This window comes from Carettochelys insculpta, chromosome 7 (assembly GCF_033958435.1).
Source record: "Carettochelys insculpta isolate YL-2023 chromosome 7, ASM3395843v1, whole genome shotgun sequence".
NCBI classification, from domain to species: Eukaryota; Metazoa; Chordata; order Testudines; family Carettochelyidae; genus Carettochelys; species Carettochelys insculpta.
The window spans coordinates 16,663,521-16,687,141 of NC_134143.1; the positions used below are offsets into that span (position 1 = coordinate 16,663,521).

The 23,621-nt window shown below is 43.7% G+C and overlaps 1 protein-coding gene across 7 annotated transcripts in view; it reads left to right on the forward strand.

The window, feature by feature from the left end:
* The window catches only part of BMS1 (BMS1 ribosome biogenesis factor), a 35,643-nt gene extending 31,956 nt beyond the window's left edge, over nucleotides 1–3,687 (forward strand). For all 7 annotated transcript variants that reach the window (XM_074999422.1, XM_074999420.1, XM_074999418.1 and 4 more), the window contains 4 exons: nucleotides 974–1,121; nucleotides 2,057–2,232; nucleotides 2,588–2,749; nucleotides 3,150–3,687. In XM_074999422.1, coding sequence (XP_074855523.1) covers nucleotides 974–1,121; nucleotides 2,057–2,232; nucleotides 2,588–2,749; nucleotides 3,150–3,380 — 717 coding nt within the window. In that variant the 3' untranslated portion in view covers nucleotides 3,381–3,687. The remainder of the gene's footprint in view (nucleotides 1–973; nucleotides 1,122–2,056; nucleotides 2,233–2,587; nucleotides 2,750–3,149) is intronic.
* Nucleotides 3,688–23,621: the final 19,934 nt, after the last annotated feature.

Genomic DNA, 23,621 nt, shown 5'->3' on the forward strand with positions numbered 1-23,621 from the left:
TAAGAACAATAATTTATGACCCCAGTTCTGTTTATGATCAACTGCATGTGATTGTGTTTGTGTGACCTAGACCACCGTTTCCCAATTTTATTTGGCCACCGAACCCTTTTAAATGCGAAAGAATTTTGCAGAATCCCTAATAAGTCCGATATACGGAGCTGAAAAAGTAGACCACAAATAAGCAAGGATAAAAATAAACAAATGCTAAACAAAGTCATGAGGTCAACATTTAGTTTAATTGTACATATTTAAAAACAAAAATCACATTTAATGTGTACAAAAAGTAAAGCTCAAAAGCTAATGTGCATTATTGTATTGGTAGTTTTCAATGTATAGTGTTTTTTTTCCCCTTTGGCAAACACTTTTTATATTTGGTTTAATACTGGAAAGTTGAATATGTGTGTCTGGTGCTACATTCAGCCAGTTTCTGTATTTTGTTTTTGTTGCGTAACTCAAGAACCCAGTTTCGCACTAGTACATGCTGCAACGAATAGCAACTGACGAATTTCAGAGCTTGATAAAGCTGAATATTCTTGATGTAAACTGCCCCAAAATGTAATTAAAAAAACTTTAAATTTTTGTATTAATTGGCCGTCTGAAGTGAGGGTAGTATATAATGGGTGATCGTGCCACTGACTGAGCATGCAGCTCTGAGTAGTGACATCATCATCCCCACCCTCTGGCTAAGCTGGTTTTATTCAAGGTCACTTACCTTGGCGCAAACAAATGGAAATTGATTTTAAGAAAATTCATAAATGCTCAAATATTTTTAAAAAATCATAAAATGTTATTGTAATGGAATTTTTGTGCAGAACCCTTCATTTTACTTCGTTTAACCTCAGGGTTCCATGGAACACCATTTTGGGTAACAGTGCCCTAAACAGTCCTGTATGGAAGGAGTGGTAGGATTGTATTTTATTCATCATAAACATACCAGCTTTAATAAACAGTCTGTAATCTTTGTGTTGCATAGGGAATGTTCAATTCTCCATTGGAAGTGGCTAAATTTGAAGGGGCGGCCATTCGCACTGTGAGTGGTATTCGAGGACAGATCAAAAAGGCCCTTAGAAAACCTGAAGGAGCATTCAGGGCAACATTCGAAGACAAGCTGCTCATGAGTGGTGAGTGGCACTTCCAAAATAAGAGATTATTTCCTCCTCGTCCTAGAGTATGGAAGCATCATTTGTATGCTTGAATCTCTAATAACCTAAATGTGAGTTCAGAGAGAACTGAATCTCCTGATTATTTCTCACATGTGGTAACACATGTTTGAAAAATTAGTTGCAAAAATCAGTTCTGTTTTGTTCTTCCTGATGCTATTCTTGAGTAATAGGAAACAGATGAAACAGGCCTGTGAGGTGACCTGTTTCTGTGTGTGTTTTGTAGGCTGTATTCTGGAGAATTTAGAATGGAAGCATATACTGTATGTAGTTGTGTGATTGCTAGAAAGGGATGTATATTATGAATCAGAAAGTTAACAGTCCTAAATCAGAGGCTTTTCTCTAGTGCGATGTGTGATTACAAAGCAGATGTTTAATTTTTAGTGATTTACTGGGGATTCTCTAGCTGACTGTAGTCACATTTAAAATGTGCATTTGGTCACTGCCCTGTGCTGTTTTCTCATATGATTGTAGGTACAGCATACTGAATCTGTACTAGTGGAAAAAAATTAGGAGCATCTAGTTCAGTTTTATAAAACATGTAGAGGGAACACTAATTATTTCTATATGCTGCTGTTGTTATGCACAGACTGTAGGTGAACTTCTTTACTATAGACGATTATAAATGTTTCAATTGGGAAGGAGTATCTCGTACAATGATACTCAACTTAGGACTCTTTAGATGCTTCTCTGTGGGACCTTGTGTCACTCTGCCTGGTTTGAGGTGTCACTCTGCCTGGTTTTCTAGTCACTGCAGGTAAGAGGAATGCTCTTAGAAGTTCCTTTAGTATGTGGTTTGTGATTCAACTGGCTTCCTTATTCAGGTACTGTCTCTGTAGCGTGGATATAGTATACCACATCTTCAAAAGCAAAGTGATTGTTTTCTTTCCTTTCAGATATTGTTTTCATGAGGACTTGGTATCCTGTGTCCATCCCAACTTTCTATAACCCAGTAACATCACTGCTGAAGCCAGCAGGTGAGAAAGATACTTGGACAGGAATGAAGACAACTGGCCAACTGAGGCATGAACTGGGCATCAGACTGAAGCAAAACAAAGATTCTCTCTATAAGGTATCTCTTACATTTTTGTGATCTGCAAGTAAAAACATATAGATTTTGCCTCCACTGTTCCTCAAATCTATGTGCAATTAAGTGTGGTGTGTACATGTTTGAATACATCTCTTCAGTCACAGAATAGTTGGCATAGGTGGTCTTGGGTAGTGTGCAGAACAAGAACCAAGTTGTGGAGTTTGAAGTGTTGAGTTGGATAGTGGATCAATGAGAGTTTACACAGTGACCCATGGAAAATTGGAGAACCAGTGGGACATCCACATGAAATAGCTTTGGGATTGATATAGGCAGACTTCTTAATTACCACAAAGAGAAATATGACTCTCTTATGCCTATATGAAATATGTTTTCTCAGCCAATAGTGAGGGAGAGGAAGCATTTCAATAAGCTCCACATTCCGAAAGCACTCCAGAAGGCGCTACCATTTAAGAACAAGCCTAAGAATCACGAGAAGAAAGCAAAGCCTACGAAGGACCAGTGGAGACCAGCTGTTATCAGGGAGCCTCATGAAAAGAAGGTAATTTTTTGTTTTATTGTTAAATTAATATTTCCTGCTTAAGATTGTGTTGCTTGGATGCTGGTTGACTCTTAGTTTAGTTTCAGAATCACTGAAATGTGCAGCAATTGCCAAAAATTTGTTCCTTTGATTCTGTCTTGCCTCCAGCCAGCATTCTGTAACCTACACACCTGTGTGTGGTTTGTTGTCCCAGGTATGGCACCTAGACCACTTCACAGAGAATTTGTCCTCTACAGCCTAAACTGAGAACCACCTGGCTTTTAGCTCAAACTGTAGAGGCACCTGCACTCAACTCCAGAGGTCCCAGGGTTAAGTCTGCCTGTGGGCATTTACAAGTGGGGCCTCATCCGGGATTTAGAGAGAGTGTATGTATTTAACTCTTGTGTTCTGTTTCAATCAGATATCAGCCCTACTTACTGCTTTGGGTACCGTACATAGTTACAAAATAAAGAAGGCCAAATTAAAACATCGTCAGCAGCTTAAAGATTACCTCAAACGGAAGCAGAAGGAGGAGGAAGAGAAATTTAAGCGGCAAAAGGAAGCCAAGAAAAAACTCTTTCGAATTATGGGACAGAAAGAGAAAAAGAGGCAGAAGTCAAGCTTGAAGGGAGCAGGGGAGAGAGAAAAATGAGTTTCTGCAGGTGTCTTCAGATCGCAAATGGACTTGGAAAATAGTTTTTTTTTCTGTGCACTGTCTACAAACATCAAGTAAAAAGGCAATATCTGAAACCATGCCTTGGAATAAACTGAACTTGCTGTCGAGAAGACAAGGAAAAAATATGAATGACCTCTTATTTGGAAATGCATATAAATAAGAGATGTAAATTATATGAGGGGAGGATTCACATCTACTGGAGAACTGTCTCAGTATTTCCGTGCAGTTACATCCAAACTTCATGCTCTGCCTGCAACTATTAAACTATTTTAATGTTAATTATTGAATGGCATTCATTTATGAATGGACAACATTGATTTCAATGGACTGCTTATGCAATAAGGTGCTACTCAATATAAAGAAGGGTGTTGAATCCACTTAGTGGTTAATAATACTCAGGTCTGGCTGACACCAGAAAATTAGGTCATCATAACTAGATGGCACAGGGCTGTGAAAAATGTACCCCCTGAGAGGCACTGTTAAGACAGAATAAGTCCCTGTGCAGACTGCACTAGATTGATAGAGGAATTCTTCCATCAACTGACTACTACCTCTTGGGAAGGTGGATTACCTCTGCTAGCAGGAGAGGTCCTCTTGTTGACAATAGTGTGTGCATTGGAGTGCTGCAGCAGCACAGGGGCAGTACAGCACAGCACTGGGGGGGAGGGATATCTCAGTGGTTTGAGCACTGGCATGCTAAACCCAGGGTTGTGGGTTCAGTGCTTGAGGAGGCCATTTACAGGTCTGGGGCAAATGAGAAAAAAAAAAAAAAACTGTCAGGGATGGTGCTTGGTCCTGCCAAGAGGGCAGAGGACTGGACTTGATGACCTCCCAAGTTCCCTTCTAGTTCTGTGAGATGCATCTCTCTCTTTAAAACCCTACAACAGCCACATCCTGGAGCAGGCAGAGTTGCATTATTTGGCTTTGGAAGTAGTCACTTTGGTATATCGGGCTCTTGCATTCCTGAACATGAGCCCCACAGAAGTACTTCCCCCTAAGCCTTTCTCCATAGTTCCAAGCCACATGTTCAGAAGAACAGATAATTCATCAACATTCCATCCCTTGTCAGTATTTGGGCAGTTCTTCATGATCTGCTTTGACTATAGCTAGAACCATGAATTCCTCCTCCACAACTTGTACAGGGAAACTGTCTGCTTGGGTGCAAAAGGTGTAATATCCCCACCCTCCCATCAAGTTATCTCAGTCAAGTTAGCATAAACACCCTTCATGCTCAGGTCTGAGCAGGTCAGTTGATCTTAAAATCAATTCAAAGAGGAATCTACAACAGAATTAAAAATGGAGATTAGAAGGAAATGAGAAACATGAAAAATCTCTTTCCACTGGCGTCTAGTGAAGCAAGATTATTTTTATTCTGAAGCACGTAGATCATATCAGGCCTGCTTTAAAAAGTTTATTTTCTGTTACTGGGGTAATTCCAACCTCCGTGTTTGAGACATTAAGTTTTATATGCATTTTTATTCCACGCTACACCATGTTACCAACTTAACTTTTTTTTTTTTTTGTACTTTTACCCTTATTTTACTGCAAAAGCAAGTGTTTAAGCATGCTACAAAATGTTCAAAGATGTATTTCAGGCATTGGGATGGGACTTGGGCAATCCTGGGTGATTCCTGCCAACATGCAAGTATGGGGTGGAGGAGAAGGGAGGTTCAGTCACATTAAAATGACTCATTTGAAAAAGATCAGTCGGGATCAGGTTTAGACGTACCCGCCTTATACATAAAGGCATTGCACTGAATGGGGTGGCTGTAGATTTTCATGTGAGGATTTCACATTCCAGGATTCTCTTAATGTCACTGTGTTGGGAAAAGGCAATCTGCTTCATGTAAAGGAAATTAGTTACATTTTCACAGAGGCCTGGTTTCCACCTCTTGTGAGCAGTAGAGGCATTAGAACTGAACTGACAGCACCTTTGCTGAAGAAGAAAATGGAGGAGAAAGGGACTACAGTGGTGCTTTTCCTTGTGGCCAGAGCCACTCGGACCACACTGGTTCCCAGTAAGAAAACGTGTTCTGTGGCAGGCCAATGCAAAGGCCGTGTTCTGATTTAGCATTAGGCTGGTTTTATACACCCACTATAAATACTATCTAATTCAAAAGGTAAGCAAAATGAATAATTTAAACAGATGCTTCTGTATGAACAAAGGAAATACACCTCAGAATTCTACTTAGAATCTGACCCCAGCATGCTAAATTTTTGGAAGGACCCATTGTGTGTTCATTTTTAATACTTAAATTATTTATGAACACCCAGAAAATTCAGTTCAAGTAAAAGCTCATCTTGTTCAAGACTTGCACTGCTTTAACTAAAGGAAAGATTTACCTAGCTAGGGGAAACGGGGGCTTTATTCCTGGCTCTCCCACTGGCATGCTGGGTGTCTTGGAGCAAGTAATTTCTGTGCCTTAGTTTCCCCCGTCTAACATGAGCATAATAATACTGACCTATCCCCATTCTACTTTTATAAAGCACGTGGAGATCTATAGATAAAAAGCAATGCATAAAAACTAGGTATCTTTTTCATTAAACTGGGGGGAAAAAGGCTGCGTAGTCTCTTTACATCAAAATAAAACCTTCATTTAAATACCCTGCAATACATCATTTTTACATTGACCTATGTGTCTACTGCGGTTTGCATCACTTTAAAACTAAGCTTTAAGTTAAACTGATGTAACAGCTGTGTTAAATCTTGTGTTTTGGGGAAGGGTAAATTGTATCCATGTGAAATTAAAGAGGTAGAAAACAGTGGAGAACTCAACTCCACCTTAACCATGAAAGTGTAACCGGACCCTCCCTAATAGAGAAACTATTTTGAAATCACCAGTAGAGCCTTTTTATTTTAGAAGTTTATGAGGGGAAACACATTAAGTAACCAAGGCAGATCTTTACTTGTTTTGGACTTCAGAAGGGAGCAGCACCCCCAACTGAGAGTCTGGCTAGGTTTCATTACATTTGCTAATTGTTCCTGTGCTGTGATTTAGGATGCTCTAAGGTAAGTCCCTATAAATCTCTGCCTATAATATAAGGGAATTGTGGCACTACTATGTACAGATTAAATGATCACTGAAAATAATGGCTCTAGTACAGCCTTTGCACAGCAGGGAGATCCCATTAATACTGTTGTGTGCTGAAAGCAAACTGAATCCTGGTCACATGCAACTGCATGGTTTTCATTCAGGAAGACTGGAAGACATTGTTTTTTAATAACTATAATGCCTCTGATATACTACTTTGGCCTGTTCTTTCACATTGAAATATGTCTGCTTTCCACAGAATGAGAAAGGGAAGTGGCTTGTTCTCAAACGTCCTGGAAAGCTGGAGTGGGGCTTAGTTCTAAATGGGTCCCTCGTGCAACACCATTGATTCTGGTGGAAATTGCTGGGAGTGATTTGGGCCAGTGCTGTGACCATGCCTGGAAAGTTTTCCGAGATGAGCAATGTTCCTACAGCTGCCAGATGGCAGAACTAGCTGGTGTTATCTTGAGTAAATAAGTAATTTTGCTCATGCCTAGTCCCTAGGTAAACTTAAAAATAAAACCCACTGAGCAATCCCTTTACTTGCTGATTCCAAGCCTGCCCCACTTTCCACATACTCATCTTCCAATCCAGCACAGCGTGAAGGAGGCTGTACACAAACTATCACTAGGTATTTCACAGAGCTAATGATCATAACAAGGCATTTGCTGCCTTCAGCCATGGATTTCACTGTACTTACAACAGGGCTGATCCAGCCCACAAAGTTACAATAACCATGATAGTGGGGTGACCCTGAAAATGAAGATGAGTGGGAAATGTCTCATTCTGATTAAGAAATGAGACCAGAGGGTGAGCAAGGGAGCTAGGTGTGCAAGGAGAGGAAGGAAGGATGCTCAAGGAGGCATATACATAGTCTTACCTCAACAGTGATGGGCATGTGAAAGGACAGTAGAGCCCTGTGCTAGTTCAGGGATGTACAAAATGTGAGTGGGTGGGGAAATGATATTCCACCAGGGAGTGCAGAATGATCAGCTGCTGGGTCTCAGGATCATCCATCTAAAAATGTTGAAATGTTACTCTTCTTATGTTGGTGTATTCACATTTATATACTGCTTAATAAAGTTTTTACATGCTGCATACTTATTTTCTTACACATACTGAAAGTTACCCCCCATCAACACAACCAAAATTTCTCTCCATTTGGACTACATTAGACAGGTTGGGGGTAAGGGGCATCCCTGCTAAGTGCAGGGGCAAAAAGTGGGGCCCCCTGTGAAAAGTTTGCTCACCACCTGTGCTAAATAAGTGGGCAATAAAAGTAGGTGGCATTTTTTAAATGGCTTGTGAAGCAGAAGTTCAGCTGAAGAATGATCCCTTCTGTAGAGGAGATTGTCTGGTAGACAAAGTGTAGTTAAGTCCAACTCACTGACTTCTGGTGTAGTTTAGGCACCTAAGTTCCCATTGTGTCTTTTGAGATGCTCCCCCATCTTGTCATCCTTAGTATAAAAATGTCAGGTAGCTGCAACACCCCCCATGACTTAGTCACATTGAAAAAAATCACAGTGGGGGTGTAATAGACCAAAATATGTGCTGCACAGTCTGTATTTAGGCAGCTATCTATGTGAGTTTGGCACAGTGGAGACTCAGGCCAGTGCCAACCAGCCTGTGGGTGATTTTTAGTTTATACCCATTATGTTTTTAAAGTGGGAGAACAAGGACTACTGAAAGCCTCATCCACACATCAGACCAAACCTATCTCATTAAGGCAATATTTAAGCACAGTTCCCCCACCCCCACTGTGGAAGCCACCTTGTTGGAAGACTTTTAAAACAGAACCTGCCTGATGTAATACAGAAGGGGTTGACCTTGTTCATGTAGTCAAAATTAAGGCCATGTCTAAACTACCACTTACGTTCCTTGGGAGCGTGCTGGCTATTGTAGATATGGCCGTAGACATGACTTAGCTGCATCTCCAAACTATGCAGCAAGGTTTGGTATAATTTGGGGTACAGTTGAAAACAAGGGCCAGGTTTTCATAAAGGCTGAGCACCCATGGCTCCCAATGAAGTCTGCAGGTGCTGCAAATAGCCAACATTTCTGAAGATCAGGGCTATTGCTTGTGCCCATCCATACTATACTGTGTTCAAAGATTCTCTGAAAGTGATAGGGCTGATGGCACCTATTGCTGTGAGGCATATTTAGATACTGCTTTCTCTGCAACCAAAATTAATCACCGTGCTTGCTCTAGCTTTAAATGTCATTGTTGATGGAGCCTTAAATTCACAAACACCAGGCTTAATATGTTGTCTCTTTTAATATATTGTGACCAAAATGATTGGGTTTAGAAAACAGAATCTATTAGGCAGTTTAATGGAGCACCTCATTCCAATTATAAAAAAGGCATTGGTGAGAGAAATGGAAATGCATAGATGATCAGTGTGTTAAATTGGTGCCTAAAATGAGGAAGTAGCTTGAAATTAACTGTTTTGTACCTATGAGCACCTTGCATGGTGCACAAATGTTGTGCCACTTGAACTGCAGAGTACAAGAAAATGGTTCAGTGTGTAAATAACTAGAAAAGTCAGATAAAAATATACTCAACTTTTCAGCAAGCCAAAATCTTTCTGCAGGACAGTGTGTGTCATGCTTTGGCCTTGCCTTTGCTTTGTCTGTTACCACATTGGATTTCACCCTCCTATTTGGCTTTTCTATATTTCTTGACTGGAAGACTACTGTGTATTGAACTGATACAAAACATATGCAAGTGCCAGTGACCACAGTCCAGGCCCTCTGGATTAAGCAGCAGGTCAATTGGCTCTAAGAGCAGTAGTGCATCTCTATGTATAGTCTAACCTCTAGTGGGAAACAGAGCCATGCTCTGTTGAGCAAGATGCTCTAAATTCCTCGTACATTCAGATTGGATGCATGCTGCAGAAGAGATTGCTAAGATTTTTGGCAGGCATGTGCCCAGTAGATATTAGAGATGGAAAAGACAAGAGCTGGTGGAATAATTTGCATTCTATAATTTATTTGATAAAGCTCTGTCTTTGCTGCTGTTGTGCACAACAATGGATATTTAATCATAATTTGGCCTTTCATCCTAATTTAATTAAAACTATTGCTAGGATATTTTCTGTGAGTTATTCCTGTTCTGTAGGTCATTCACAAGCAAGATGACCAGCTGTAGCAAGCCCATCATTTTTACATGTGGATTTTGTAAGGGTTTTACTTTGAGTTAGTTCATGTGCATTAAGAATGAATGCTTTTCCCAGGAAAGAAGAGGATCCAAGATGGAATACTTCCCCTGTCCTGGAGATGTTCAAGTATAATGGAGCTGAAATGGAAGAGGTCTGTGTTGTGGAACGAGCTGATAATGAATGATGTTGAGGAAACAAACAAGCACACTATGTACCGTAAATATATGAGGGCAAGGATCTCAGAGTGCATTCATACTGCAGAACATCCTGAGACATGAATTTGGCTCCTGTATTAAAATTAGATTTCCCATTACATTTTTGTTATTTGCATTTGGCTAATGTGCCTGTCCCTTGAAGAACAGGCAGTGGCAGACTTTGTAGATTAGAGACTGAGAGCAACAGGTGGTTGACATTAATGGTGTATGGGCCAGATGCAACAAACAGAAAGCAAGCCTCCTTTTAGATAGGGCATCATTAGCACTTATGGGCTACGTCTACACTAGCCCCAAACTTCGAAATGGCCATGTAAATGGCCATTTGGAAGTTTACTAATGAAGCGCTGAAATACATATTCAGCACTTCATTAGCATGCGGGCGGCTGCGGCGCTTCTAAATTGACGCGGCTCACCACCGCGCAGCTCGTCCCGACGGGGCTCCTTTTCGAAAGGACCCTGGCTACTTTGAAGTCCCCTTATTCGCATGAGCAGATGGGAATAAGGGGACTTCGAAGTAGGGGGGGTCCTTTCGAAAAGGAGCCCTGTTGGGACGAGCCACACGGCGGTGAGCCGCGTCAATTTCGAAGTGCCGCGGCCGCCCGCATGCTAATGAAGTGCTGAATATGTATTACAGCACTTCATTAGTAAACTTCGAAATGGCCATTTACACGGCCATTTCAAAGTTTGGGGCTAGTGTAGACATGGCCATGGGGAACTATTTAAGGTCCCTTTCACTTCTAGGATCACCAATTAGAATCTTGTGTGGGTAAACAGTGGATTAAAAATTGTCCCTGCTGAAAGGCTGCTTAGTAGCCCCTTAAAAAAAGATGATCTAGGAGGGATGATTAAAAAAAAGGGGGGGAATTGTTTAGCCTGGAAAAGAGAAGACTGAGAGAGGACACAACAGCTTTCAGCGATCGAAAAGGTAGTCACAAGGGGCAGAGAGAGAAAAACTTATTCTCCTTAACCTCTGAGGATAGGACATGAAGCAATGAGTTTAAATTGCAGAAGGACAGGTTTAGGCTGGACATTAAGGAAACATGCTGTCAGGGTGGTTAAACACTGGAATTAACTGCTCATGGAGATTCTGGACTCTCCATCACTGGAGATATTTAACAGCAGTTTAGACAAACACCTATGAGGTATGTATAGACAGTGCTTGGTCCCACCATGAGCTCAGAGGACAGAAATTGATGACCTCTCCAGGTTCCTTCCAGTTCTAGTATTTTATGAGTCTCTGAGATGACTAAGTTTTGCCCTAGACTGTAAGTTTTCTGGCCCAGGGATTCTCTTATTTCTTCACTCCCTATGGATGTGCAAGAGTTGGCGGTACTGTAATCCACACACATCTTGGGTTAGTGAGGGACATGCTTGGAAGACAGACCCAAAATCTTGACTCAATCTAAAATCTCATGAGCTGTGTAGATATGTCTGACTCAGGATGTTAAAATATCATGGCTTGAGACTAACCAAGCTACTCTGCAGGTGCTCAGGACCAGGAGTTACCTCAGCAAATGGCTGTCAGGGGTCTGAAAGAAATGGCTTGTGGTCTATTTGCTAGAAATCCCCAAGCTTCCTTAGTCCTCTTCTCTGCTACATCCAAATGAAACAGAAAATAGCAAATCTGCTGGAGATGACTGCAGCCTGATCTGTGGGACTGCTTTTGTGTGCTTGATTCACAAATGATCCTAATTGGTATAATTAGCTCTAATCATATCTCCCCATTGAAGTACATGGAAGAGGGTTTCACGGCTGTGCTACTGCTGCTAACGTTCAGCTGGAGACGCTTTCCCTCTGCCCCACCCAGCTCAGAGCCCCCTTCTTTCAGCAATGAAGGGGAGAGAGATTTTGCCCCAGGGCCTCCTCCTTACTTTGCTGTTGAAGTGGACTCCAGGATCTAAACTTGCCATTGGAAATGTGAATCCAGTGTGATGGTCTGCCTGACTCAGTAGACACGTGGCAGGAAATAACTCTGAAATGTGTGAAATGCCCCATTTGTCTAAAGAAGGCATCCGTTTTTAGAATCTAATAATGCCCATGTAAATGCCAGGGTTATGAATGCACAGACAAGGTGAAGCACAGCTAAAGCTTAGATTTACTGTCCGCAGGCATGGAATAGAGAGATCACATTCCCCATGGAGGTGATGTGTCAGACTGTTTGGTTTCTGACTCAGCCATGCTGGGCCACATGCAGAAAAAGTTCTCACTTGCCAACAGAGATCTCAAAATTTGAGTGCAGGTATTTTTATCACTGTACTATGCAGGTTTCAGTGGCTGATGCCTGCTAGTAACTGAGCAGACTTTGCACCTGAGGTAGGCCAGTAGTTCCTGAAATACAGGTGCTAATTTTGCTAGTGAAGAAGCAGTGAGACTTTTTAACCGAAGCTGATTTCTGCAGGACCGGATCAGAGCTGTAATGAAATTGAGACTTTGACTCCATTCCAGAAAACATGTTGGAGTAAAGGGCTCCGTAGGCTGGTATTTTTCACTAAGCTGCATTATATCCATGCAGCAACAATTATATTTGTGAACTTATTGTCCCAAAAGGAAGATGGGTTCAGAGTGATCTCCCCACGTGAGCTGAGGAGGGTGGTATACTAAACCACCCAAACAAGCAAAGCTGTGGTTCCACCTATATACAATTATTGTGGGGTTTTTAATTCAGAAAGATGGTAGTGAGCAGCAGCAAGACCAAATGAAGGAAGGGAGGGGGGAGAAAGACTCTTCTAGTGAATGATAAACACCTGCTGCTTCTCAAAAAAATCACTCAGCAAACTCTGGCGTTTTGCTGCCTTCAGAAGAGATCAGTTCTGTGCTCTAATTTCCATTATCCCACCTACATCCTGCCTGTGGGAGGGGCTTTTTCTATAAAGGAGCTGACCAACTCAGGCTTGCTTTCAGGCATGGTTCTTTTAGCAAATGCACCTCTGGATGCAGAGCAAAAGGTACAGTTGAAAGAGAAATGGGGTAGCTAAAGAAAAAGTAGGTAGAAGGAGGCATGATCACGTTTGGGCAGAGTGCCGTTGTTACTGCAGGCTGGCTACTCTTGTGCCCTTTGTCATATAAGGGAAGGAAATGAATAAATGAAAGCACAGGACAATCTTCCACATAATGAGCTAATGTGTGGGTGTGTATGGTGGGTAAGGGGCTGTGTTGTAATAGTTGAGTCTTGTATGAACATTGTTTATGGATAAGCTTATGACCACATCTAAAATACAGTTTGGCTCTGTCTACAGAGGCAACAGGCAAATAGTTAAAGAAAATGAAGGGCCCAGGAACTGTTATGAGTCCTAGTACTCGCCTCTTATATGTGAATTGTGAGGTTTCATTAATGTTTGTAAAGTGCCTTGAGACTCTTAGATGAAAGGCAGGTATCATTGAAGGTATGGCTTGAATTAGTGCTGTCTTTTTGCATGTGTATGGGTTCATAAAAGGAGATTTAAAAAGCATAAATCATCAAGTAATTAAAGGAAACCCCATTAATCTGAGGCAACTCCAGATTTAGAGTTTTTTGAAAGCTTCACAGTGCTTTATAAACTATATCTGATACTCTCTGAAATCTGAAAACTCTCCCTCCCTCCCCTTGCAAGCCAGCTTTGATGCCAAGAACACTTAGAGCTAATTCTCTCTTCTTTGCCCTTGCCATTGACCTCATTTACAGAGATGAAAGGAGAGAAAACAATTAGTTCCCTGAAAAATTCTATTATGTGGAAGGGATGTGGACATCAGATCAATACTCTAGGGTTATGGTCTCAGCTAGAAGGAGAGCTTTGTCTCCAGATTGACTGATGCCCGTTAGTCCCAGAAGCCTTTGCGAAGGAGTAAGATAGTGATCCAACCGTTCACGGCTGAGAATGTAAAATATACCATTTAATCTTCTCAAGTGGTGGGTCAGGATGGATTTTAAACCTAATTCATCATGATGAGGAAGGGACTAATTATGGAAATGTGCCTGCATTTTAACTAATTTTGTAAAAAGACCACCAATTATTTCTTCATATGTTTGTGCCTTTATCCTGCACCTCCCTTCATCCCCCAGAAGATGCTAGTGTAAGTCCTAGTCTTATAAGCTGCTACATATATGCTGTCTAGATCCTTCCACCAACCCTGAACACCACAGGCTTTAAGTCTGGAGCTGGAAGTGTTCTGCAAATGCTCTGTGAGCTGCCCACCACAGTGCCTGTTTTAGCCTTGCTAGTTAGTTTGGTTGTAACAATTTCAGGCTGTCAAATATTTAGAGTAAAAGAAAATATGAAACGTTGTGACTGTGACAGTCACTCGAATACTCTTTTTCACAGATAATTTCAAGTCACAGGAAATCCCCTTCTAGGAGGAAACACAAATCAACTGCATACGAGATAACATTATTTCTCTGTCTGCATTATTTTACCTCCTTGTATTTCCTTTATATGCCCCCATAGACCCTAGTGTGATGAACTGATCTGAGCAGGCTGGCTACTTCCATCTGCATGGAAAAATATGGACATTAACCCACTTGTTAACAGACAGTAAAGGGTAAATGAAAATCATTGTTCCATTCTCCAAGTCTTAAGCAGAGTCATAGCTGGCTCACAATTGTAGTGGTTGCCATGTTAATACAACTGAACCCAGAATTAAGGTGGAGATTGGTGATTGCACAGCCTCCTTCTTCCAGTCAGTTGTGCAGGTGAAGTTAGCGCCAGCTCTTTTTTAAGTAGACACCTCACTGAGGTACTATCTGTGCATACTGAGGCCATAGAGTCATTTCTGAGGCTGCTCTTGTCTGGATGGGAGACATAAGGTAACAGTGAGTCAGTGGCATTGTTGAAGGCTCTTTGCTGCTTTGCATAATATTTAACTCTTTGTCTCAAAGGTAAAGCAAAGACACTAGAATTGTGGGTTCTGTTTTTTTTCAAAAACACAGGATCTCTGCAAATAATTCCCAGTGACTGAAGCACTGACAACATTATAAGAGAATGGCTAATTCAACATAACCCTCTAGGCAATGTCCAGAAGGCGGGTGATACTAATCATAATCGGCACTTCCAAGACTAATGTACTTTAAGCACGTTATTAATGTCATGCCACTAGCAGCCTCCAGGAACAGATGATTTGCAGATTGAGTAAGATGGTTGGTCTTCAAAGTCAGTGATCCTACCTCCAGAAGGCCTTCATCTGAGGTGACAGTGAACAGATTTTTTGTATTTGAATATCACCTTCCATCCGTGTATCTCAAAGGCTTTGCCAACATCTATATCGTATGCCTCCTACCGCCCCGATAGGTTGTTATGAGCCATGTTTATGTAAGGAGAAATAAGCACAGAGTAGTTAAATGACTTACCTATGAGGTTGCCAACTTTCTAATCGCACAAAACTGGATTCCAGAGCTGTTCTCTCTGTAGGATCAGGTGGGAGAGCTGCATCAGGCCCTGCGCTTTTGGGGGCCATTGGGCAGCTCTCCCGCCCATCCTGTGGGCAGGAGGGGAGAGAACTACCTGGGGCAGGACACATGTAGCTGCAGCAGCAGCTGCCGGGAATCACCTCCCCTCGCCCTACCCGGCCCTGCTTACCCAGCGCTCACCGTGTGGCACACCAGCACAGCCTCTCAGCCCACCGAGCTCTGCCAGGAACCTGTGGGGGAGTGCTGTGTGGTGAGGGTAGCAGGGAGGCCAGAGGAGAGGCAACCTCCTGTGGCTGCTGCCACCATCAACCCCATTCCCCATGTAATCCCCAGCCAGGCTGGTCAGGGGGCCGGGGCAGGGCCCGTGGCATGGGGTGCCCAGGGTCCTGTGCCTGGGGCACTGGGAGGGAGGTGTTGCCCTGGGCCCTGCTCCCCCAGACAGCCCTTCTGTATACCCTATCCCTGCCCTTTCCTTAATGCCCTTTTCCATCCCAGCCCTCACCCCACTACATTCCCCTCCTGCCCTTTCACTGGGCTGGGGCAGAGGACTGGGGTGTGGGAGGGGTGAGCAGGGGTTTGTATAATTTTTGGGGGTGTCCAGAACAGATCCAAATCCCTCCCCCTACGAACATCAGCCTTGTAGGGGCATGCGGTGCGTGCGTGCGAGGACTCTGAGGTGAGACTGGGGGTGAAGAGTTTGGGATGGGGGTGGGGTGAAGGCGTGTAATCTCTTGGGGGTAGTGAGGGGGCTGGGGTATGGGGTGGGCTCAGGGCTGAGTCAAAGGGTAGAGGTGCAGGCACTAGAGTACAGGGGTTGGGGTGTGGGAGGCACTGGGGCTCGGGCCCCCATCCCTCTTCCTACTCTTCTCCCTTCCTCTCCTCCTCCATTTCTCTCCCCCCCCGCCCACCGCCCTGCCACAAGCCCCAGGCAGGAAGAGCTCCACCGGAGAGTGCTGTGTGCCTTCTCCCTCAGCACATGCAGCCATCAGCCCACTGCTGGGGCTGCTCCCCACAGCAGGGCTGGAGCGGCGGTAGTGGCCAGTGAAGGAGAGTGCTCAGGTCAGAGTTCAGGCAGAGACCTCCCATCCATAGGATGAGCTGGGGAGCCTGCCCCAGGCTCTGTGCTTTTGGGGGACCCAGGGGCAGTTGCCCCACTGTTCTATGTATGTGGGGGTTACCTAGGGACAGTGGAGGTGTCAGGAGCTGCCTCCCCTCCTCTCACACTCACCATGCAGTGGGAGCAGTAGCCTGGGGACGGGGTGCGGAGGTAACTCCTGCTGGCTCCACACACCTGGCCCTTGGCCCCAAGTAATCTCTGGGGCCTGTTGCCTGGGGGAGAGGATAAGGGGCAGGGTGGGGCCTATGGGGCAGGGGAGGTTTCCTCAGACCATGTGACTGGATCACTGGGTGGGGGGTTGCCCCAGGATCTGCCTCTGGGGTTCAGGTCAGGTCTCTGAGGGCGTGCAGCCTGCAGGGATGCTCAAGGAAGGTGCATAGACACAGGCCGGCAGGGTCAGGGGAGAGATCGGGTCGGAGATTGGTGGAGTCCAGCACATACAACTCACTGTCTTATGGGAGTGAGGGTGCAGGCTCTGGGGTGGAGCTCCAGCCCAGGGGAAGGCTGCAGCTTCACTGCCTACCAGCTCTCCAATGCTCTGGGGTGGAAGGGGCCCACACTGCCCACCAGCTTTCTGGACCCCCATGGCAGGGGGTGGCTGGTGATGTTACCCTGGTGCAGGAAGGGGGCAGGGGCTAGTGGCAGGGTTCCCTCTATGTTTTCCATCTGGGGCAGACTAAATTTTGTTATGTGCACCAAAGCACATGGGACGTGCACCACCCCTAGTAACACACACTGCCCACTGCGGGTGCTCTGCTAGTCAGCTGGGCAGCACCTGAATCTCTCCTGGGCGGCCACCCAAGTGCTCATCTTACAGGGAACACAGGCCAGTGGCCACATTTGTGGGAGAGGGGGACTGGGCTCTGGTGGGTTTGAAAGAGATGGGGCTGGGAGGCAGGCTTGTTTTCCCAAGCCATGGGGTCAGCCTCCTCCCACACTTGGCTCCATTGTGATCTGTCCTCAATAAACCAGTCCTGAACTGCTGTTCTCGACTGTGGAGGTCCTGCACACAACTGAGACGAAACGGAGGCACCCTTTAGAAGGAGGAAATGACACAGGCAGAGTACTGGAGTGGGCTGCAGAGCAAACCGGGAAGAAAGATGCCAACTGCATCACTTTCTGTCCTTGCTCTGAGAATCTCTATACCTCCATCCAGCCCTGCAATCTGGACCACTATTCTTCCTGTCCCTTGTCTTTCACCTGTGTGCTTCTCCCACATTATGGGCAGAAGGAATAGAACCTGGCTTTCGAAAGCTGGAACTCGGTGTTCATAGAACACTAGAACTGGAAGGGACCTCGAGAGGTCAGCGAGTCCACTCCACTGCCCTCATGGCAAGACCAAGCACCATCTAGAGGCAGACCATGCCTTGTATATGTCTATCCAACCTGCTCTTAAATATCTCCAGTGATGGAGATTCCACATCTTTCCTAGGCAATTTATTCCAGTGTTTAACCACTCTGACAGGAAGTTTTTCCTAATGTCCAACCCAAACCTCCCTTGCTGCAGTTTAAGCCCATTGCTGCTTGTCCTATCCTTAGAGGCCAAGAAGAACAATTTTTCTTCCTCTTCCTTGTAACCCTCTTTTAGGTACTTGTAAACCACTATCATGTCCCCTCTCAGTCTTCTCTTTTCTAAACTAAGGAAGCCCAGTTCTTTCAGTCTTCTCTCGTAGCTCATGTTCTTTAAACCTTTTATCATTCTTTTTGGTCTTCTCAGGACCCTCTCCAATTTCTCATCTTTCTTGAAATGTGGCACCCAGAACTGGACACCAAATACTCCAGCTGAGGTCTAATCGGCGCTGAATAGAGCAGAAGAATGACTTTTTGTGTCTTACTCACAACACTCCTGTTAATACATCCTAGAATCATGTTTGCCTTTTTTTGCAACCATGTCACACTATTGATTCATATTTAGCTTCTGGTCCACTATGACCCCTATATCCCTTTCTGCATTAATGAACTGTGATAATGAAGTTTATAATGCATGTGAACTCTGAATTCACACACAATATTATCTAACCTACACATAGTGTTTGCCCTTTGTTCAGTGTGCCTCAGAAACCCAGCACTGTGCCTTAAGTCTAATCTAAAAGCTGGAGTTTGTGCCCTTGAACTTGCAACATCAGTACTCGGTGAAGATTAAAAGTTGGTTTAAAAAAATTAGGAAGTGTACGGGAAATATTGGGATATTAGGGCCAAAATCATGGTGAATTAAACAGTGTCAAGAAAAGGAAAGCATTTGTGAGCTGCCAAGGAGCCTTTCATCACTTATTGATTCTCTCTGAGTTAATAGAAAATGACAATCAAAGGTTTAAAAAAAAAAGAATGAGCATGGAGAAAAATGCAAGGATTGATTAAAAATGTATAAGGTTGATCGCCAAAACCTCAGAAGGATTTTTGTGTCCAAGTTCTTTCCCTAGCAATATTTATAAATAATCTGGAGTGGATTAGGCCTTCATGATTGAAAATTTCATTTGGGGTCATCTTTAAATGAACTCTAAAAGCATCAGATTTCACTTGGCTGGGCTCTTTGCTTTGGGCTTAGACCCAACATATCTTCAAATCAATTCCAAGCTCCCCTTATAGCCCCAGCTATTATTGATTTTTTTTTTCTTTTTACAGAAACTCATCTCTAATCTGATCGTGTTATATATCTAGCCTAGTAAATCAATAGGGCTGAATTCAGATGAGAAGAAACTACTATAGCTGGAAGTTAGAGCACCCTAGGTTTTGTGTCATTGGTGAGGACATCTGGAAGTTCCAAAAAGGATCAGCAGGTGGCATTTCAGGGCTAAGACTCAAAGTTCTTCTAAGGCTGTTTCTGTGCCTACAAAGCTTTTTGTATTCCCTGTAGTAGTGTGTGTGCAATATGGATACATGTCCTTACTCTAATCATCTGTTTTCCTTGATGTCAGAAGGCCTGATCCATTGATCTTTGGATCTGGCCATCACTGTACGCCTCATCAGTGAAACATTTGGAGGAGCTGCAGTGAAAACATGCTATGAATTCAGTGCTTTTTTTCTTGCAAACTGCTGGATATACTTGAAGGGTGTGAGATGGCATATGCTGCGTGCAGAGAACGCACACACAGAATGCAGTATCAGACTGCACATGCGAAGCCCTGTGTGGGGCCTTATTTTCAGCACCCTTGATAGCATGGTGTGCATTTCCTGAGAACTCAATCACTGAGAAACCTAACAGCATGCTGGGATGGGCAGACGTGACGTCCTGCATGGAGACAATAATAAGAATCAATGCATTGGTAGTTCTCTTTCTTGTCAGATCATTTACATCCAGGTATTAACTCCTTTGTATGTGCGCTAATATCAGGAGCAAATGGATTCTGTATACACCAAGGGATTCTGGTGGAAGGAAGTGAAACATTGAGCTCTCTTTTGCTGGAAAAGCCATTTATGGTCAATAGGACCATGTCACTCAGTGTACAGTAATAGTGAATTCACTGAAGGGGAGGATATGATTATGGTCTATAAAATCATCAGTGGGGTGGAGAAAGAGAATAGGGAAGCATAGGCCCCGACTTCCCTTCTAGTGGTAGTAGCGGCTGCCGGAGCTCCAGACCCCTTTGAATTGCTGCCAGAGTGCTAGTCTGTGTAGCTCTGAGGGCTGGGGAGCAGGACACATTGCAGTCTGTAACAGCAATGAAGGGTCCTGTGGCACCTTATAGACTAACAGAAAAGTTTTGAGCATGAGCTTTCGTGAGCACTGGTGCTAAGAGCTGACTGCCTGAGGCCCCACCCCTTCTGCCTTTGGCCCCACTCCTTCCCGGGTGCAAAGCCAGCCTCCCCCACTCTTGCCTGGGGTGACTGTTGATACAGTTGATTAAAAAAACATCATCTTAGCTGCTTTGAGAGGAGTTCAACCTGGGATCTTCAGACCTAACATATGAGCTTCTTCAGCTTAAGATAAAGGGCTGCAAGTTGGCTTTTCTGAGGTATTTAGCTGGTTCAAGGTGCTTAAGGTGGGGTTTTCAAAGCACATAGGTGTGTAGCGCCCTCGGATTTTAAATTTGCTTTTGAAAATGCCAACTAGGCACCTGTTTGTCTCTTTAGGAGACGAATGCCTTTGAAAATTTGGCACTGGAGCTTCTAACTTAACACTTAGTTGCATGTTTATACCTTCTCTCCCTACCAGACCTACCTTCCATTTAGAAGAAGAGAAAGCTGTTAAGGCATCCTTCCCCTTAGTGTTTGAACAGTATTGATTGATTGATAGGTTATCTATCATTTAGTCAAAGGGACCAGGAAGGAAACTGCAGAAGTTTGTGAGCACGTGTAATACATTAGTTTGGTAGGGCCTAATTAAATTTTGTCAACTGCTTGGAGTCTCTGGTGAAAAGAAGAGTATAGCAAGTGTGCATTGTTACTGGAGTCCATTAGGATTATAGTGGAAAAATAAACTACAAATATGAACGCAATCAGGAACAAGGGACACAGTTACAAAATCAGAATTGGTCTTTTAAAATAGACTAGGTGGCAATGCAAACCAGAACTAGGGTGACCACATTGCTCTATGGCAAATATGGGGGACAAGCCTCTGAGGATGGGGGTGGGGGCTGCTGTCCCATGTCAGGGCTCTTTGGTGAAGGGGGCTGCAGCCCTCCCCACAGTGAGGCACTGGGGATGGGGGCTCTGCATCCTCCCAATGTGGGAGGGGGAGCAGGGAATGGGGGATCTGCAACCTCCTGGTGTGGGGTGATGAGAATAGGGGCTTCACATCCTCCTGGGAGTGGTGGGGAGGACCAGGGAATGTGCAGCTGTCCCTAGCAGCAGAGGAACAGGGCAGCTGCTGCGCAGAGAAGCTCCCCTGTAGCAGGAGCTGCTGCCCCAAGGTTCAGTGCACCGGGGAACAGGGCAGCCACCCTGAAGAGGAGATCTTTCCACCCCAGGGCATGGGGCACTAGGTAGCAGGAGCCCCACAAAATACAGGACAATTTGCCTGTTTTCTTCAAGTTGGGACTCCTGTGAGATAGCTTAAATAAGGGACTGTCCTGGTAAAAATGGGCAGATGGTCACCTTAACCAGGACATAAGAGCCCTATATTGCTGGCCACTAAGTTAGCTAGAGCAGTTACCAGTAATTGCAACATCCTTAAGTAACCATATTGTTCTCACTGATGCCAGAGGTCAATCACGAGCCATAGGCTACACAGAGAACAGTGCGGCAGCTCCTAAGGCGCATCAGGAAGAGAAGCCTGATATTGACATGACAAGGTGACCTCAGGCTCTACCAAGGCAGTTTACTTTGAATGCTTCTAGTTTATCCTGCTTATGGCTGAGACCCTAAATATAGGAATTGTCTGTTTTTCTGTCACAACACCATTTACCCAGGCTGTTTTAGAACAGGACAGCAGGAGTAGAAAGAGATGGAAACTGGTAACATGCCCTATAGAAACTTGTTGCCCCAGTGCCCCCAGGATGCCCTTTGGTCGGTCTCTGAATGACCCCAGTGCTGTGTTGACATCTGGCAGACACTTCCGCAATTAAAACATGTTGTCTGACATCAGTTCCGAATGTCTGTCTTTCAATTTCTCATGGCTGCTGAAATTATTCGCTTACCACTTAACCATCTCTATGCCGATGAGTGTTACTGAGGCCAATCCTCATTTGTCTTCTGTTACTGAATTTCTATGCAGCTGAGTTTTTGATCTGTTTTACATTAATTTCCATCCTGGGAAGAATTTTTCATTAATCTTCTGTTCAAATGGGAACCTGTGGTTACCTCCTCCTTGTTTATATTTTTTTTTGTTTTTTTGATGGCAATTTTGCTTTTGAGGAATTTGGCTACTACTGTCATGTCTCTTGATTCTGTTCACATATTATTGTCAGGGTTTTTCATCTGCAGATCTGCCATTGAAAATCCATTGATTGGGACAGGGGGCGATGTTCGGGGAATCTTTGAGCTACTGAGCTCATGTACATCCTAAGAGCCAGGTTGTCAGAAGTTCGGTATGCAGTAATACTCTAACTGGCATTTTGCATATGCAATTAATATGTAGAGAAATATATATAAAACTGTGCATATATATATATATGTACAAAACTACATTGTGCATCTTAGAACTGAAATGTGAGTTTTGACAAATGTTTGTCATATATTATTTATATTAGTATATTTAAATTGATTTAAAATATTTTATTTTCTATTTGTTAGAAACAGAAATGAGAGCTTTAAGATGCACTTAACAATGTAGTTCTGTGACTCTGAATACAGAGCACTTTTTCAGTTGTATAGATAATTTCAAAGTTAAAGCCTAGCTTACTATACTAAACCATGTAAGGGTAGAGAGCAGAACAAGTGGGAGGTTGTCTCTGCAGGCAGAATGCTGCATGGAACAGGTTAATGCATGACTTAAAGCTCCCCAGTATTTGGTGGTGTAAACATAATGGGCATAGATCACCATGTGGTTCTGTTATACACAGGCCTGGTGATTGAGGGTGGGAGGGCAAAGGAAGCAGTTTCACTGGGTCCTGACATTTCAAAGGGGCCTGGAGCTCTGGGGCCCCTTGAAACCCTGTGGTAGCACTGCTATGCGTGGCTCCAGGAGGGGGCACCCAGTGCTATGATCTGAATGGTGCTAATGCATGACTGGATCGCCCGTTCTGCCTAGGCACCTGCCAATTCTGGGGGTACAGAGCTGTCCCCTCTCCCAGCATTTTAACCAGAAGTAAATTTTAGTTATGTTTTTCGTAAGTACAATATAGTGAGAGTAAATACAAATAAATACAGCAAATACAGGCTGAGGCTACAGATAAGGCTACGGTGTACAACACTACTGTTGTTGGTAAATAAAGTTCTCTGCATACATTTTTGTTCATTTCTTAATAGCTAATCTTGTTTTTCTTTGGTGTTATGAATTGCTAGCTATACCTCTTTGTTATCCATTATACCTGAATATCCAGCAACCTCCTAGTCCTGGGGCTGCTGGATATGAAAGAGTTTACTATAGATAAACAATTTAATGCTTGATCTCTGAGCTGGGGGGAATCTCAGAGCCAGATCTTCAGCTGGTGTAAATTGATGTATTCTGTTAATTTCACTGGGCCTTTGCTGACTTGCACCTGCTGAAGATCTAACTGTCAGTAATCAAAACTGTACTTATGCTAACTGCACTTACATGTAAATTTGCGCAGAAATACTGTACCAAGGTCCTAAATTAATCTATGCTAGCCATGTCTTTGTCTCACTATGTAGTAGCTGCTTGTACTTGTGCTTATATCGTAGTGTGTGTTGTATTATACTTGCTATGTGGTGAGTGCGTACTTATATTATACTGGTGTATTGTTGGCTAGCATCC